At 41.8% G+C, this 18,779-nt stretch overlaps 1 protein-coding gene across 9 annotated transcripts in view; it reads right to left on the bottom strand.

The window, feature by feature from the left end:
• ank1a (ankyrin 1, erythrocytic a) overlaps positions 1-4,648 on the bottom strand; it is an 89,641-nt gene extending 84,993 nt beyond the window's left edge. For 4 of the 9 annotated variants that reach the window (XM_087849138.1, XM_087849136.1, XM_087849137.1 and 1 more), the window contains exon 1: positions 4,176-4,645. In XM_087849138.1, coding sequence (XP_087705264.1) covers positions 4,176-4,301 — 126 coding nt within the window. In that variant the 5' untranslated portion in view covers positions 4,302-4,645. Of the gene's footprint in view, positions 1-4,175 lie in introns of all 9 variants that reach the window. The other 5 variants (XM_087849139.1, XM_087849140.1, XM_087849141.1 and 2 more) reach the window with 5 other exon arrangements.
• Between the last annotated feature and the right edge of the window lie 14,131 nt (positions 4,649-18,779).

The raw sequence follows: 18,779 nt of genomic DNA on the forward strand, positions 1-18,779 counted from the left end.
GTTTATCACAATAACTTCACTTTGATCACAGCAGCTGTGGTAAAGGCACACAGGGATGATCAGCAAACAGGTGCTAGACCTGGTACTGATGGGTTTAGTTGCTTCTGCAGCACCTCTGCCTCTGCACGTCTGTCACACATAAACCTCATCAAGGGCTCTGCTTTCTCTTGAGGTGGGGAGGGTAAGAGATTTTGGAGGGCAGACAGAGACAGGGATGGAATGCTGATCTACTGCTGCCTTTTCTGTTTTACACAAAAATTGTAGCATGAACATGGGGCACCGAGGTAGCACTTTCAACACTGCAGTACTCCCAGGCAGCCATATCAGCTGCACAAGTGCTGCATCTTGAAGAACTCTACGCTGCAGAATTTTAGCCCTAGGACGGCCGATGAGCTGCTACAATAGAAATCTGCAACCAAGACAGTGTTAGACTATATACATGACAAAAAAGCCATACATTTTGACCACACCTTTTTACCCATGTCTGAGCAGCAGCACTGCGAGGTAAACGGATGATGGGTAAATCCTCAGCTCCTCTGGACTATGAGAGCTATAAAAGCCATATGTGAACACCGGTGATGTTGTTGGTGGGGCGAGTGTTTTTTCTTGTTTTATGTCAGAAATAAATACAACTTGGGGTTTTGAACTGTTGGTTTAAACAAAGACATCTGATAGCCAGCGCATACTCTTGGCACCTTACTTGATCTATAAATGTCCAGTTAAGCAATGATAGCTTAGATATTTCTCTGATTTATAGAGATTTACAATCAGTGATGTGATAAACAGTTACTCCCAGTAAATGTTGATTTAGACATTAAGAAGCTGACTTCTGTTGTCATTTTTCTTTCCGTTCCTGGTATGCAAAGGTAAATTTTGAAGTTTTGATTTGACTTCTATGACAATAAACTAAATAAGTGAAGTGACTCATAATAACACAAACTAACAGTGCTTAAAGGCAACGAGGAACAAGGAAAATGTATTTCAATGCACACAGGGTTACAGCTCTAAAAATCATCCTGAATGGATCCAGTGGGTACATTAACCATTTGAGAATTAATAAGTGATCCCATAACATTGATAATTACTAAGCAAATCAACAAATTATCAGAAAGAGTCCAACTTCAATTTGCTTAGTTGATCTTTTTGTTAGGAAACTACAATTACAGTAGATGTTACATTTTTAATCTTCTCATAAATGCAAGAATACTTTATTATAATTAATATCAAAAGTGCAATATCAAAACTGATTCAATCTTTGAGCACTTGAGACCGTTTTTGATCAGGATGCTGTTAAAGCAGAGATACTAAAATGAAAAGATAAAAAGAAAATTGCATTTACAGGAAAAAGCTTTTACTCATCTGCTACTACAATTAAGCTGAAAATATTTTTTTTATCCAAGGGAAAATAAGGCTAATAACTATAAATGAATAAATAAAAGGACGTTTTATCTTTAATACCCATTTAGATATACACTAAATTTCCAGTGTTTTTTTCCAGTGAACTTGGAGCAGTCCTTAAACTCTAGAAAAGTAAACAGCCCACACTAAATGCACTGTCTGGTGTCCAAGCAATGCAACAAACCACTATTTCATACTTCAGGGCCACTGTCACCAGTTCAGCCACTTCACATTAAAGCAGGTATAAATGTAGATACAAACGCACACATTGAATGAGGTGAAAAGAGGTGCTGACTGGGACAATGGGGCTTTGTTCACATCCTGACAATGCTCATTTTTCAAGAGGAGCAAACTCATCAATAAAAGTAATTTGAGGACAACATTATAAACTGCTCAGCAACTGACCAGTTCTGCATAATGCCACTACACTGAGAAGCCAGTTAAAAATGCACTTTCACCTTTTAATGACGAGGACAGATCATTGTGTCCTCACTGGGACACGGTGGGAACAATCATTAAGGTCAACGTACGTCAAACCACCCAAAACATCTCAAAATTAAACCAACACGGAAGATAAATATAACAGTTAGCAAATCAAGTTATGTTTTTAAAGACAAATGAATAAATGTTGCTAAAAACTGATGCCATTATACTCAGTAGACTCAAAATGTTCCCAAAGAGCAGTGAACACTGCCTCCCTTTCAGAGCTTTGTACTCCGTCTATTAAAGTAAAAAATACCCAAAGAACAATAAATGATCCTTTACACCATAAACTGAATCACTCCTTAATCAAAGAAGCTAAGAGTGATTTTTCATACAAACAAATGTTTGATTAAATTGCCCCCAAACTCTTGCTTAAAGGCAGCCGGAAAAATATGATGATCATTCATGAGTGTTAAATGTTCAGAAATAAAAAAAATGCAGTCCTGCCACAAAGAGTTGACCTTCTGTGCAAAGCAAGGATAGAAGCACTCCTGAGCCACCAAAAAAAAGAACAGGTGTTGGCTGTTTTCTTTGTGAGCTACGAAGTGGGATAAGGAATAACACTCACTGTATTACAGAGTGCAGAAACTGAAGAGGTAGCTACACGCATCAGAAAGGAAACAAAGGAAGATGAAGGGAGAAGAGAATTTCCCCAGTGTTAACATCTGTTCCAGAAACCAGGAATGCTATAAGCCGGTGTTTAAAAAAGGAAGAGAGATTGAGAGGGGAGGTGGAAAGGAGTGAGGAAGCTTATTTGAAAGACTTAAGCTGCATGGTTACGTAAGTGATATGGGATCCTCTGAAACTACACTCTTTCAGTCAAAGTTATTCTGCATTAGCACCGTCAGACATCTCGTCCATGTTTCGTCCAACGGTTAGAGCTGCAGGCTCTCTCTTCTTAAACCTCATCCTTCCAGACATGCATACGCTGCACTCACTCACACACATACACATACCAGACATGCACAAAGGCATCTGTGCACTGGCATTCACCCTCTGGTTGTAATGTCCGTGTGTAGCTATTAAGTACGAAGGCTGTGTAAATATACACATGTACCCCTGTGCTGTATCGGGTCTTGATGAGTTAAACAGGTGAAGAATGTGATGAAACTTTAACTCATTCCTTCGCATCAGTCACTGCAGGCTACGCGGTGCCGTGTGTGTCTGTGCAACGAGTCTGACTCTCCAACAAAAACAGTTAAATAGCGAGCCCCTGCTGACAGAAAACCACCCAGGTGTATCTGAGTCATACCACCTTCCATTCACCTAAAGCTCTCTCTGTTTTCCTCTGTGTCTTTTTCTCAAATACACCTAATAACCTTGTCACCCTACCTGTATAGAACACACAAAAAAAAGAAAGAAAAACCGGATCCGTATATCAGCCTTACAGTCCTGTCTTCCTTCTGTGGGAGAGTGGAAGCTGTACTGTGTTCCTGTCTCTACTGCATCAGCATCAGATTGGTTTACAGCCAGCCTGGCACAGAGCTGGCTCACAGGGCGGCTGGACTCGGTTACCGAGGACCAATTTGCCATCAATACACAATCTGCGGATGACTCATTTTCATTAATGAGTTTGAGCAAAAGGCGACAAGCAACCAGAGGCATAAAGTAGACTGGATGATATTTCTCTGCAGTCGGTGACTGGCGGAGCAAAGATTTATTGTTTACAACGAACCTTGCCAGCTCTGCCTGGTACTTCTCAGTCAGAAGCCTGCAGGTACTGCTCTGCAGTAATTACAGTGCCACACAGAGAAAATAATGGACAGAAAACAAGAACATGCTTTTGGAAAAACAGGCAGGTTATGGTCCTCATGGAAGATCAGCACTTTAGTCAGATTTCTGCTCACTAATACCTTACTGCAGTGTAAAAAAAACAAAGAAAAAAGAAGAGACGGAGCACAAGACAGAAATGTGAAGAGGGACTGTCACACAGTGAGAGATAGAGTACTACTCTGCCTTATCAGACGGCTCAGACAGGACAGTCAATAAAGCAGGTATAAAGCAGTCCAGAGGAGTAGGAAAGCATGCAGTGTGTTATACCGTTTCCCCGTGTCTGTATGCACAGGACATACATGTGTGCAGGGAGACTGTGTACACACAGTAGAAACACGCTCATCACCAGGTTTCCATGTGTGCCCCAGCACCCCTGACCATAGCATGACAGAAGAACAAGAAGAAGTGAGGGGGGCGTCTCAACCTTCCTGCCCCCTTCTCCAGGCTACACCTCCCCTCCTCACGCCAACCCCATCGCCCCACCCCACCCCTGACTACCCCACCTGTGAATATCCCAGTACCTTGCGCTTTTTATCCCGTGACCGACTCCTCTTTTTGACCCTCTCCTCCTCCTTCTCTTTGCGCTCCTGCTCTGCTAGAGCTTCTAAATCCTTGTTCTTACGAAGATGTTTGGCCGCTTGTGCCATGGCGTTGGTAGTCGGGGTCTCGGTGGCGTTGGCGTGTCCAGATCTTACAGCAGTGGTTTGCGGGTCGACGGCACTGGCACTTTACCTGGCGTGGGCCAACACTAGCGCTGCCGCTGTGTGCTCCTCTATGGCCCTGCAAAGTGTGCGAGCGTGCTCACCCTCTGCCTCCTCCTCCTCTTCAGCAGTGCAGTCACACACACACAAACACACCGGCAGTCCTCATCCGTCTGCTGTGGGATGCTACTGCAGCGCAGCTCTCTTTCTCTCTCCCTCCCTCCCTCTCTCTCGCTCCTGCTTTGATGCTTGCACTCTCCTGCTCTCTCACTTCTTCCGTTCAATTCCTCTGCTCTCCTCCTTTCTGGTCTCCATTCGTTTCTGTGGAGAAGAAAAGGATAACAGCAAACAAACAGGTTTTCCTTCTTTTTCAGTTGTTTTCCTTCCCTACATCTCTCTTCTGTTCACTGCTTTAATGTATTGTGAAACTGCTTCGACCCACCCACCCTGACACACACACACACACACACACACAGTAACATGCGCGCGTCAACAAAGATTAAAAAGGGATGAACTGACAGTCAGTTAAGAAATAGCTTGAGCCGCTTTAAATCAAAGTCAGCTCTTCCTCCTCACATTGCATTGATTTCGTTTCCTTTTCCAGCATTTAATTTCTCAGTATCTCCTGGTCCTGCTGCGTGTCCATCTGTGTAGGATCACCAGGTTGCACAGCGAACCCGTCGTCCCCACAGCCAATCACACCATCACTCATAAACATACACACAGTCCAGGAAACCAGAGAAAAGAAAAGAAAAAACTAAAAAACTAAAACATGCATGAGGGAAAAGCTGCCTCTTACTTGTTTACCTCTCTCTCCCCCTCTCTCTCTGTCTGTGCTCCCTCCTCCCTCTCCACTGTTCAGGCGCTGCAGCAGACAGAATTGGTACCCAAGCAAGGATGTTGGTGCAGTATGCTTTTGTATATAAGAATGATGCTGGGAGCATTAAATGTCTAAATTCCCCATCATTGCTTGACTGGCTATTGTGAGTTCCTGATTCCCTCTCCTTGAATCTCCTCTCACAGTTTTGCATACAATAAAAGACAAAGGGCAGTATATTTACTGTAGTAAAAACAGCTTCTCATGTACACTGTGAGAGCGAGCATGGAGCTGGCACCTGTTTACTGATATTGCTCTCTCCCTCTTCCTCTCTTGGTTTCTCCTCTCCCTCTCTCTCTCCCCCTCATCTTTCCTCCACCCCACAAAACTGCTGACGCAGGCAGAAACGATCATTTAACATCTCTCTTTGCCCAGCTTGCTATACATCACACATACAGTTCACACTGATATTGTAGACACACAAACACAGCACACACATGCCACCACATGTGCTTCAGTGCCCCCCCCCCCCCCCCCCCCCCCCCCCCACAAACACACACAGGAGAGGGACAGCTGGTGAATGGCTGTTTTTTTTTGCATCTTAAATTTTGGCTTATTTTATTATCCGTCATTAGTTATTTCAAAACAAGTCATTACAAAACACATAAAACAGCCAAGATATCATTGCACACTTCTTTACTATATCATCACATAAAAATTTTCTATTTTTACATTTCTTAACAGCTTCTCATTTAAGGAGTGACTTGTATTAGAAAGAAATGTAATCTTCCATGAATTAAATAAATCATACACTGATTATCTTTGAAAATAACACCAATTTGTGAGGCATTTTGGCTGCCCCCAGCCCACATCTCTGCACTTGCTAAGATTTATCCATAACTATGTTTTTCTCTGCTCTCCAGCCATGGCTTTCCCTGATCTGATAGCAGCTTGCTCTCTCTCCACACTGCAGCATGCTAATGAATAGGAGTGGTGATATTCTCCTCTGTCTGCAATGCTACTAAACAAATCACTTGCTCGTGTGCCCTAGCTATGAAACAAACACAAACACAGACAGGCTGACAGCTTTGTGACAAGAGATCCATCACAATACTGAACCCCTGGGGAATGTGTCTGAATGAGTCACCAGCAGGACTGACTGCCCTGATAATAAGGAGGGTTTTTTTTTTTTTGCTTGGGCAGCCAGACTGGTATTGTTAACCACTTGTCGAGTGAATGGATGGGCAGTTTTACATTGGACTTCAACACACCTACTGTGACCAGTTATAGTTGCATTACCATTCAATGCAGTGCCTAGTCAAAACCTGTGGACAAGAGGGCATCCCATACCCATGAAATATGGAAAATCTTCCTGATTAACAAACAGTGTTTCATATTAGACAAAAGGTTCTGACAGAGTGCAGTTTCACAGGACACATGTAACTGCTTTATGCTGAAATCAGTAGAAACCGACAGCAAACAGATCAATCTAAATACACACGGCCTGCTTTAGAAAGTAAAATAAGGTACTTATGGTTATAAGATAATCAACCAATCACGGCAGGTTTATGATCTGAGGTTGCTTCAGCTAGTCAAAGGTACAGCAACGTTATGTGCAAAAAAATGGGGTCACCTGACTACCTGACATAGCAGAATGATCACGTTTTCTTCCCTGATTGCACGGGCATGTTCAAAGATGATGATGTCAGAATTCACTTGACTCAAATTGTGAAAGAGCGGTGCAGGAAGTGTCCAGACCTTAAACCCACTAAGAGTCTTTGGAAGAGTTCACGCAGCGGTCCAACTCTACATCAACAACACAAGATCTTGGTGACAGATTAATGCAACTCTGGATGGAAATAAATGCAGTAACATAGAATAAGCTCACTGAAACAATGCCAAACTGAATGCTGTCATCAAAGCTAAAGGCGACCCAGTGAAATATGAGAGTGTGAGACGTTTTTTTGGCTGGGAATTGCATTTTTCAACACAAATAATTTTGTGGTTTCAGCTGTATACAAAGACACTTTCGAGTTGACAAATATGATGAATATGGGTATAAGGTGCCGACTTTAAGGATTCTATGAAAAATATTACAATAATCACTAATTAATCGTAACCATTTATCCACATTTTCCTATTTTTGGATAATTGCACAATTCTTTTGAAAGTTGTTTCATGGCCAAATGGGAGCCATTTCTTAAATATCTCTTCATAAATTTAAAAAGGTCTGTAGTTGATTCAAAGTGTGGCATTTCCATTTGGAAGCTGTTGAACCCACAAATATGCAGCAAAAGAGCTCAAACAGGAGAGCTCATGGCCACACAAACACAAAAAAAACTGTCAGATAGGTGGGGCATTATGAGGGGCTGCATCAACAGTTCTGTACATTTTGGCGGAAGATTGACAGAACCTCTTCACAACATCTATATCTAAGCGGTTGAACCTGTACTGGAATGTTAGGTAGAGAAAAATAAAGAAAAGGCTTGGATCTCTTTATTATTTGAACTACTAATACTACATCACTTTCACCAGTGTGATGTATGGGTATGTATTGTTTCCAATGGCGCTGGGTCACTGGTGTTTATTGATTATGTGACACAAGACAAAAGCAGTCAGATGGATTGTGAAGTGTACAGTCCTCGGATTCAGCCATATGCAGTAAAGTAATTGCATGGCACCTCACAGTGCAGATGGACAACGGCCCGAAGCATACTGCGACAGCACGCTGTGAGTTTTAAAGGTAAAGAAGTGAATTATTAACAATGCTCAGGGTCTATTAGCTGGTATGACCCTACTTGTTTCACTTCGTGCATCAAAAATTCAATACAGAAACACCAAAAAAACAAATAACTAAAGACAGGCAGGATTCTTAAGGGTTAAATCTAAAACTTTAAATAAACACTGTTATATAGTGTCCAGTTAGATTTAAAAAAATAGGGAACTGTGTAGAAAAATTTACTATAATTACTGATTAGTTATGCAGTATTTGTCATGGTCCTCGAGTCCTCCTATGAGTCTCCACCATTTCTCTCTTTACCCTTTGTTTTCCTTGTCTCTCTCTCTGTATTTGTGCTTTCTGCTCTGTGTGTAGGTGTGTTGACCTACTTTACAGGGGTGGGATCCTCCTGGGATCTCCACCCTCTTCTGGACGCGCCTGTGCATCCCTATGACGCAGTGCTTCCGGCTCCAAAGGACCTGCCCCGGAAGAGCCTGGGACCCCAAACTTGGATTGACCATGGAGAATAACCGATGCAGCTCTGTTGTACCGATCTCTCCTCGCTAGAATGCCCGAGATGCAGGTGAGTACCCCTAGTGACCCATTTAATTAACATGCATCTTTGTCGGCCAAAAAAGAGCCCCCGGCAGTGACAGTATGGATACTGGTGGGCAAAACTGAAAATAATTCATCCCTACTTGATTTGCTTGTCTTTGCTAAGCTCTCCTTCCAGTCTCTTTCACACCCCCTGCAGGCTCTCATTAACTCCATGCTTGAGCAAAGGGGCTCTGGCTGCAGAACTCAGCCTCCCCCTCAAGCATTACCTGAACCTCTTCATGTTTCCTCCCTTGATGGCACCCGTCGCCCAGATATCAGTCATCGCATACTCCCTGTAAATCATCTTGTCTGGTAACCATAACGAACACATTCAGCTATACATTTCTGAAGCACCTAATAATCCACTCATCCTTGGACACCCATGGCTCAGCAAACATAACCCCCAAATTGACTGGGAAAAGAATGCCATCATGGGATAGAGTCTGTCTTGTCACCAGTTTTGTTTCAAGTCTGCTTTTCCTCTAGGATCTACGGCCCCGCCAGAAAACTACCCGAGCTGCCTGATCTTTCTGTGGTGCCTTTGCTTACCATATCTTGCAGAGGTATTCCGCAAAGACCGTCTCTTCACCTCATCGGTTGTACAACTACGCCATAGATTTCTTTCCCAGGAACACCACTTCTAACAAGTAGGTTAGTCTTTTCAAACCTGAAGCTTCCAAACCTGAAGCTATGCATCACTAGCTCACTGGCATTATCCGTCCATCATCCTCTCTTCTAGGGGCAGGGCCTTCCGTTGAAGTAAAGGACAAGACTCTATGTACACTGATTTTTGAGGACTTGATGACATCACTGCTAAAAATAAATGCCCTTTGCCATTTCTCAACTCTCCCTTTGTGTTATTACAGGGAGCTACTGTGTTCAGCAAGTTGGATCTTCAGAATGTCTATCATCTGGTACGGATCCAAGAAGGCGATGAGTGGAAAATTCGGTCTAACACCCACTTAGGGCATTCCTGTATAGTTGGTTAACTTACCTGGCAGAGTGAGTCTCTGTTCCGGAACACCCAGCAGGATGAACCCTGGCAGCGGTCCTGCTAACTGGCTGATTATTCCTTGGGCTGAAAAGTTGTTAGTTCTCTTGTTAGACTTTTTCGACCACTACCCACACCTGGATGTCTCTGGCCTCATAGCTCCCTGATCTTCATCATTGGCCTTCCACCAGCTGCAGGTAACACAGTCATTTTAAACACTGTAGAACGATTCTCTAAAGCAGCACACTTCATTACCCTTCCCAAGCTTCTGTTTGGAGACAGCCCAACTCATCACAGACCACATGTTTCGGCTTCATGGGATCCTGGTGATAGTTTCTGATCGGGGTCCATAGTTTACTTCTCACATGTGGAAGGAGTTCTGCTGTTCGCTCGGAGCCTGTCACTGTCATCAGCTGTCTGCCATTTAAGCTGGGGTCTGACCTTCAGTTTTTACCTGAGCGTTATCTAACTGCGGTAGTCTTCACCTCACCTCTCCGTAAGTCTGTTTCAGTTTGGTCACTGAAGATTTCTGTGTTTCTTCCTGTGACTAGGACAACCCAGCAGATTTCTGAGTATTTGTTGCTTGGTGGCGTTAGGAGATTCTGTTCGGGAGACTCAGAGGAATGGGATTCATAAAACCTTCCTTCTACGGCAAGTCATATTTTATGATCTTTGCCACATAGCCATGGAATTTTGACATGCTCGAACCATTTTTCCTGAGTGTATATAGAAGGCAGGCAAAGGTGGTTAAAATAACTGAGGAACATGAGAATGTGACACCAAGCAACTGTTTCACAAAAACAATCAAACTTTAGGATACCAGCTGTAATGCCATGCTCTACAAACATGATGGACCACTTCCAAACGTGCACGAATGTAAGTCATATTTTTTTCGTTAATATGCTCTGTATTAATATGCCTGAAGAGTGTAAAAACACAAGAATAAGGCTTTTTTTGAAAAGGCATTTTTTGTGTTTCTGAGTGCACCCAGTGAATAAGGACTGCCCCCGGGGGTGGTCCTGCCTAAGACACAAAGGGACAGGTTGTGTGGACCTAGGGATAGAAAGAAACACACAGCTACTGCCCAAGCTCCCTTCAGTGTGACGGCCAGCACCCGCCAGCACATTACCCGCTCCACTGCTCCTCTAAAAACAGTGTACGGGACCCGGCAGAGGCACATAAACACAAACTCACTACAGTGAAAAGAGACAGAAGAGAGAGCCTATTCAACACATGGAAGCATACTGTATCTAACCTTGCTATGCAACGCAGGAAGTCAGTCAAGTATTTTGGACATGTGACATGTCTGAACTTAAAACTTGACCCCTAATTATTTGCTGGAAGCAGGTGAAACTATACGGCAGGTCAAAAGGTACAATTAAAAAGTGAGAAGACAGTCCTCAGACTGAGCTTTCTTCCCACTCATGCTTCAGAGACACGGCGTTACACTAATTTCTACAGTCATGCTACAGGTGAAACTCTTGGGACAAAATTCTAATTTCCTGCTCTAATTTAGTCTCTCTCAACTGGGACAAGTCACAGAGCCGTTTTTCAAACAAAGGCTTCGTCAGATCAAACATGGCAGCAATGACAGGGAAGCTAATAATGTTGTTTATTGCTTTGCATCAGTCATATTCAGGGTCATTGATAGCAACAGCAGCTCATGTACAGATACAGCTAACTGTGCTGCTGGTTTTCAATATGCTGCTCATGTTGAATCCACCTCAACAGTTCTAATACGGAGAGTCTCCAGTGTGTTTGCTGGCATCGGTCCACAGCCTACAGTGAGAAACAGTATTCTGCGAGCCTGTGCCATCCTCTGCACCATCGACTGTGGAGTTATTTTAGCAGCAGCGTTAGTCACTTTCAGCCAAAATAAGATGAGGAGATGAACCAAACAGCTGCTGTGCTTGTGCTAAAACAATATGGGTGAATACTGAGGACCATTATGTGATTTCAAGCAGATCAAAGGATCATAATGCTGTCCTTTTAGCCATGTGAAACAGCTTACGGCTGGTAGTGAATTGAAAAGGCAACATATATAGAAGTTAAACAGCACCCTCTATTGATGAGTAGGTAGGACTGCAGTAGACAAAGATGTAAGACCCTGGTACAAACCTGCTGTGCATCTTTTTTTTATCATGAGGGGCATTTAAAAACAACATACTTTAATATAATAACATTTAAAAGAATGAATTTGACTGAAATTTTAAAGAAACAAAAGTGGAAGCACTGCTGAGGCAGAGATATCAAGTATGGCAGAAATGGGAGTAATCCATAAAACTACACCACGGCTCATAGTGCCCCCCGTAGGAGACTTTTACAATAGTGTGAGGAAGCTCAACACTGCACTGCAGTACACAGACAAGTCTGAGCCACAACATGGGACTGCATATGTCAGCACTGCACTGATGGGAGAAGACATCTTTCAGATATAATCACAAGACCAAATGAGCAGGTTGAATGTAATTCTAAATGTAATAACAATGATAAAAAAAATGCTTTACAGTTTGAATAAAAGGAACACATTAAAGCAAAGCCAGTTTATTTATATAGCACCTTTCAAACACTTGCTTTACAAGATAAAATTAAAACCAAAAATAAATGAGGTAATAAAGGCAGAAATAATACGAGTAGTAGTAACAGCAACAACAATAAAAAGAACAAAAATAAAAAATATTATTATATTTCCCAGTACAGCTATCTGTTTAGTTTAAACCACTTGTGAATAAAGCTGTTTTTAGCTTCTTTTTTAAAAAAGTAGTTGAGTTGTTGTAGAGGTGGTTCAAGCTGTGGGCAGCATAGCAGCTAAATGCCTTATTACCCTGTTTGGTTTCAGATCTGTGCACTGCTACATGACCTTAACGTCCTACTGGGTCTGTATCCATTAAACATCCCAAATATATTTTTAGAACCCAAGTCATGTAACGATGCATAATCGTTACATGACCAGCTACGACCAGGAAACTGAGGCTACAGTTCACTAAAGCTCACTAATACTTTAAATTCAGCTCAGTATTTTACTTGGAGCTGAGAACTGGAGTGATATTTTCTCTTTCCTCCTTGTTTTTGTTCTAGCTTTAAAGATAAGTACACGCCTTCCAGCATACAGACACACACTCATTCCAACATATACACTTCCATGCATGCAGATAGATCCAAACTAGAATATTGTTTAACATCACGCTGACAATTTCACTAAAGTAACACTTGCAACTGATTTCAAATGCACGAGCACACGTTGCTTTTGACTGGTAAATATTCTCTACAATATGAGTGCCAGAAAACATTTTTCTTTTTTCGTCTGTTTGTGTGAATGTGAGTAATGAAAATGAAAGGAAGCCAAAGTGCATTCTTATGGGAGTCTTCTTCCTCTTAAGTATTCTCCTTTTTATCTCAATAACCTTTAAATAGCAACTTATTAACTTTTACTTCAGTTGCTCTTTTGACTAGTAATCATTTGGGTTTCAGTGGAGAGGCATTCATCAACGGGCACATCTCGATGTTTTTGTGAGTTTCAAATAACTGAAAACATGAAGAAAACCTTTCATCTGCTTCACTCGGTTATTAAATGTTTTCCTTTCTTTATTGGAGTTGCTTTGTTGTCATTTCCATCATATTCTCCTGAAATGCGGCACGTAAAGAAGAACACCTTGTCCCTCTAACTGTATGAGTAAAACAAAATTCAGTTATTGCTGTTTAAACACTGAAGTTCTGCGTGTCTTTATAAGCAAGTCTACATTTTCAAGTAAGGTGAGCAGGGTTACAACATACAATAAATCAAGTGATGTGTGACACCAGCACAGCCTAAGATGTCAAAGAAAGACTCAAATGAATCAGAAAATTTGTTCATTGAACTGATATACACTCATGCACCTTATCAACTGCTTGTAGGAGCAAATATCTAATCAGTCAATCAACAGACAGTAGCTCAATACATGTCGGCATGTAGACACAGTCAAGACGAGCTGCTGAAGTTCAAATGGGGAAGAAAGGTGGTTTAAGGGATTCTCCAATACAACAATCTTGGCTCATTCTCAGTAAAAACAATATATTCTGTGAGTGGCAGATCTCTGGGTAAAAATGGGTTGTTGATGCTAGAGGTCAGAGGAGAAATTGCTTTGAGCTGATAGAATGGGAACAGTAACAGTATCAGAACATCTCTGAGATCACAACACATTAAACATTGAAGCAGATGGACTACAGCAGCAGAAGACCACACCAGGTGTAACTCCTGTCAGCTACGACCAGGAAACTGAGGCTACAGTTCACTAAAGCTCACTAAAACTGGACCACAGAAGACTGCTCTTTCTGCTCTGTTTCATCAAAATCCCAGTTTCAATAGCTGGGCCCACATCCTCATTTTAGGTTTGACAGCGTTTCAGTAGGTAAAAGTGAAAGCTTTGACATGAATTGAGCTGCGGTTTGGGGAAGGGGAAGGGATTGGCGATGGCTCCCGGGCCTGGCAGATCCCCATGTACTAAATAGAAATGAAGAAGTTAAAGAATTGATAACAAGGAGGGAGGGAGGGTGGGGCACGTAAATGAGAATGAACAGCTTGCAGAACATAATCTCCAAATTGCTGAGGAACAGAAACAAGTGAGTCTGGGCTCTGAACACTCAACATGAGGAATCCAAGTCAGTTGCACTCATTCTGACAACATCTCCTCATCTGATTGCAAATAAACACCTCTAAAAGCAACTATCACAACTGCAACAGCCATTTTTTTTTCAGCATGAGACTTAGTAAATTGCGCTGATAAATTGCATTTGTGTGATTCATTTGAATGTCCTTCTCTTGAAAGGGAAGTCCTGCAAATACATATACGGTAAGGCCAGCACAGTGTGGTGAAGTAAGATGTGTGATTTGTAGTCCATGTTCTGCACGTTGTAGTTTCAGCACCCCAAACACCTGGTGTCACATTGTTAAGGACACTAATGTAAAGTCGTCCTTTTCTAATTCTTTATCAGTTTTCTTATAGGCCTTTCCTTGACCTCAATGACCTTTTTATTGAGGTCAAGGAATCTAATTTCTTAGATTTATTTCGTCCACATAATCCAAATACCTTAATCCTAAATGGATCCCAAGCAACTGCTAATGACATTAATGTCATTTTATTAATGAGTGTTTTGCTTGTCCCCAGCAGTTGTTATGGCTGGTGGAGCATGAAGACAAGTTTAATCCAGTTAATTCAGAAATCTGAAACTTTGCTTTGAAAAATCTCTCTCACACACACACACAATGTGTCTCTCCTTTTCTCTCCTCTCTACTGGATCTGTACCAGCAGAAATAGCACTGATTTGGAGAGCCATATGGCAGGCAACAAAGCGAGGGTAGGCTTCATGTCCACACTGTGCTGTTGCTCGGGCATCCTGCCACCTCATCTAAAGGGCTCATCTGACTTGGCTCAGCATTTGAGGGAAGTATGCAGACCAGGGATCAGTGTAAATATGCCACGAGTGACACTGACATAGCAGTGTCACCAGCTCGGTGGTGAGAACAGCAGTTCAGAGCAGTCGTAGGGTTTCACAGTGGGAAGTGAATATCACAGTCTCACCGAATGGGAATACACGGCTTGTGCTGACTGAGAACCACCACTGTTGTGTGCTGTGAGCTCAGCAGCGTGCAGGCAACACAATACTGTGCTGTTCCCAGCTGTTTGGCCTCGTCTGGTGATTAAAACAATTACATTATGTTCGCTAGCATTTTATTATGCAGGGGGGAAATTTAGAATTGTATTGCAAAAAATAGCTTACAGAGACTTTCTTAGTTTTTGTGGGTTATTTTAGTGAAGGTCTGACTGAACAAACAACAGCAGCTGTGGAAAAAGTGGTACAACAGAAGAAGAGTTACACTGTTTTGTCTTCCATGGTAAATTTAATAAGGGATTAAAGTCTAATAACAAACTTTTCCAATAAACTTTTTGTCAAAGTTACTCTCTGACTGTTCTGTATTCAGCGCCCTGAAATGCAACAATCAGCAACAGGGGGCGCTTGTGCACAGGAAAGCGCACTATATCAATACACATGGTCCATGTGGATAAATTCAGAAGATTTTTTTTGATACTTGTTTTAAAAGACACTTCCAAATAGTCTTTTTTGTCTCTATTTTGTTTGGTGTTTGTTTGGCAGACACCTGAGCTTCTGAGCAGACGTTAAAGGCTGCAGGAACTTCTTTCCTTCTAGTTTTCAGCAAAAAGAGGTTTTTTTAGCACAGCTATGCTCTGTTTCTTCCTTACACGCAAAAACCAATCGACGGGCCTCCTATAGTGCACTATGCACCAACCACAGGAGCTGTTAGCCTTGGGGTTTCTGCCCCTGTTTTCACTGTTCTGAGTGAGTACTGAGTCTTCCTCTATCGTCATTATGTTTATGTACAGAGACATCCACTTTCACATCATTTAACAAGCTAGTGCAGTGATTAATGTGACTTCTCTGGCACTGCCTGACACAGAATTTGAGAAAAAGACTTCAGAAGAAAACTGAACAAACAAACTTTCTTAGGAATTAGGCTCTCTGTCTTTAAAACTCAGAAGAACAGCTCTACAGAAAGACTAAAGAATTGTCCCACTGTGTATTTTTCAAAAGACTGATTGGAGCATTTTTCACATACGTCTTGTCTACTGAATAAACACTGGAAACATAAAAGACAGTTGGCAGGCTTGTGTGATACTTTAAATCACAGTTACAACTGCTGAATGGCTTACTTCTGCCATCTAGTGGCAGATGAGCAGTATATATAACAAAGCTATGGTTAAGATTGTTGAGTGATGCTGTCTGAACTTCGGACTGAAACACCAATGTTATGATCAGGGGCAGGCTATCAGCTGTGTAATCAAACAAAAGCCTTCTGCTAGTATTAGGATCTACAACTTATGTAACGCAACACCAATTCCAAAAAAGTTTGCACAGGGTCATGTTTACCACTCTGCCTTTAACAAGTCTGTAAACATCTGGGAATTGCAGAGACCAGCTGCTGGACTGTTGTGAGAGGAATGTTGTCTGATATGGATTCTAACTTCTCATCACTCTTTTGTCAGCTTTGCTGTATTTTTCATTTCATGATCGATCAGATTGAACCTGTTGGCAGGCAGATCAGTTCAGCACTCTTGTCTAAATCCCTGCTGTTGTAATAGATGCAGTATGCAATTTTGCATTGCTTTGCTGAAATATACAAGTTCTTCCCTCAAAAACACATCTGAATGGGAGTATATGTTGTTGTAAAAACGATGTACCTTTCAGGATTTTGAGATGTGCTACCTGTCAGTTGCATAGGTATTAATGCACCCCCATGTGATCAGACATGCAGGCTTTTGAACTGAGCAGTAATAACAATCCAGATGGTCCCTCTCCTCTTTAGTTCAGAGGATGAAATAATCTTTATATATCTGTGATAACGTCCTATATCGTTTACTAGTTTGTACAGTGATATTGTACAAAATAAAACTAAACCACAGAAATGTTTTATAACTGCCTATGCCTGCCACTGACAGGTCCATAAGATTTTACAATATGACATATTTTTGTATTTTTGCCTGTACATCGCCACACCAGATTTTAAATCAGTTGCTCTCCAAAAGCCTATGAACATAACTGTAACTTTATGTTTGTGCCCATAGATTTATAAATCTATGGGCACAAACATAAAGTTACAGTATAAAAGAAATAATCTAACCACAGATATTTCTAGAAGGAGAAGAAGAAATCTAGCTACAATGAATATTTCATCAGCTCATTTGATCATCAACTTGAACATATTTATTGAACTGGCTTTTCCCTCTCACTGGTTCAGTTAACAGAGTTTGACTGACCAGACTGGAGGCGCTGGAGGGGTAAAAAGGGAGTATTAAGAGAAGGAAGGAAATAGAACAGGAAATGCAAAGGAGGAGGAGGGCCGGAGGCTGGTGTTGCCCCAGCAGTAGAGACCGGTCCCCCGGAGTCCAATTCCCTTCCTCTTATTTTTCCACTCCTGTCATTTCTCATCTCATCGTGTACCCTATCGCTTTACCTATGTGTATTTTTGTTTTCCTTACACATGCCTTCTACACATGCCTTCTGTGGACCCACTCCATCCTCTTCACTGCTCCATCCATCTTATTGCTCACAGGTGGTGAACTAACACTATAAAAACAGTCCCTGCTTACATGCTCTCTCTGTAGTCGGAGCTCGCTTGCCTCTTGAACTTGTTGAAATGAATCTGTTGCTGTAACAAATAGTGGACATATCCTTCTAGTTTGAGTCACATTAAAGCCAAACAAAACAACATCTGCTGGTACTATTTAAAACCCCCGACACCTCAGAATACAGGAAGAGCCTCTGTGGACCGTTAGAGAGTAATTACTGGATATCTTTTACAAGGTGTAACTAGAGCCAAAATAGACAGTGCCCGTGACACTCAGCTAGTCCTCACTTTGTCCCAATCTGTTCTTTTCGATGTACAGCCCGCCTCCTCCCACCTGTCTCCCATTATTCTTTTCTAATCAGGCGTCCATGCCAATCAATTTTATCGCCATGACAACATTTTGCATGACGCCCCCTCCAAACACCGCCGCCACAGCCACCGCACACCCCTATAAACAAAAACAAAACAAAATTTTAAAAAAACAGAAGCTGGATTCCGACAGCTCAGGATTGATGAGGGGGAGTCCTGTCAAAGGCCAGAGATTAGATTAGGAGTGAAGGAAACACACACACACACACACACACCACAGCTCAGAGGCAGCAGGTGCTTTTGGTTAAACCTTAATTACATGATCTCTGATTTCTCTAATTGATATGGTAATGACTATGTAATTAATGCAAAAGCAGAAATACCAGCAGCTCACCTAATGAATGGATTTATTTGATTAGATATCCTTCTGCATATTTATGCATGCTGGTAAACAGAGGACACCAAGATACAGAAAATGGTTATTTGGGGCGGTTGTGATAGTGTTGCTACTGATGAGAAGCCACTGCTACAACACTGATAAAATTTACACAGGTAGAAATTTGAGCACAAATGAAACTGCTAAAAAAGACAAAAGAGTAAAACTTTAACTAAATACATTTGCTGCTTTGAACTGTAGCTCAAAGCAGCTGTAGCTGTAGACTAACTAGCACAAAGACTGTTTAAAAGAAGAGCAAAGGAGGCAAAGGAAGAGGAACTCCAGCCCTGTTCTTTCACAGGTAGGTGGTGCTATGGGGCTACCTCACACTCACAGTTTATGAGCCACAGTTTGCATAAATGAAGATGATCATGAATGGTGCGGATGAGCACTCTCCAGTCTTCAAATCACCAAATATGTGCTTTTATAAGTC

This window comes from Neolamprologus brichardi, chromosome 12, assembly GCF_056152115.1.
Source record: "Neolamprologus brichardi isolate AB-2024 chromosome 12, ASM5615211v1, whole genome shotgun sequence".
In the NCBI taxonomy this organism is placed as follows: domain Eukaryota; kingdom Metazoa; phylum Chordata; class Actinopteri; order Cichliformes; family Cichlidae; genus Neolamprologus; species Neolamprologus brichardi.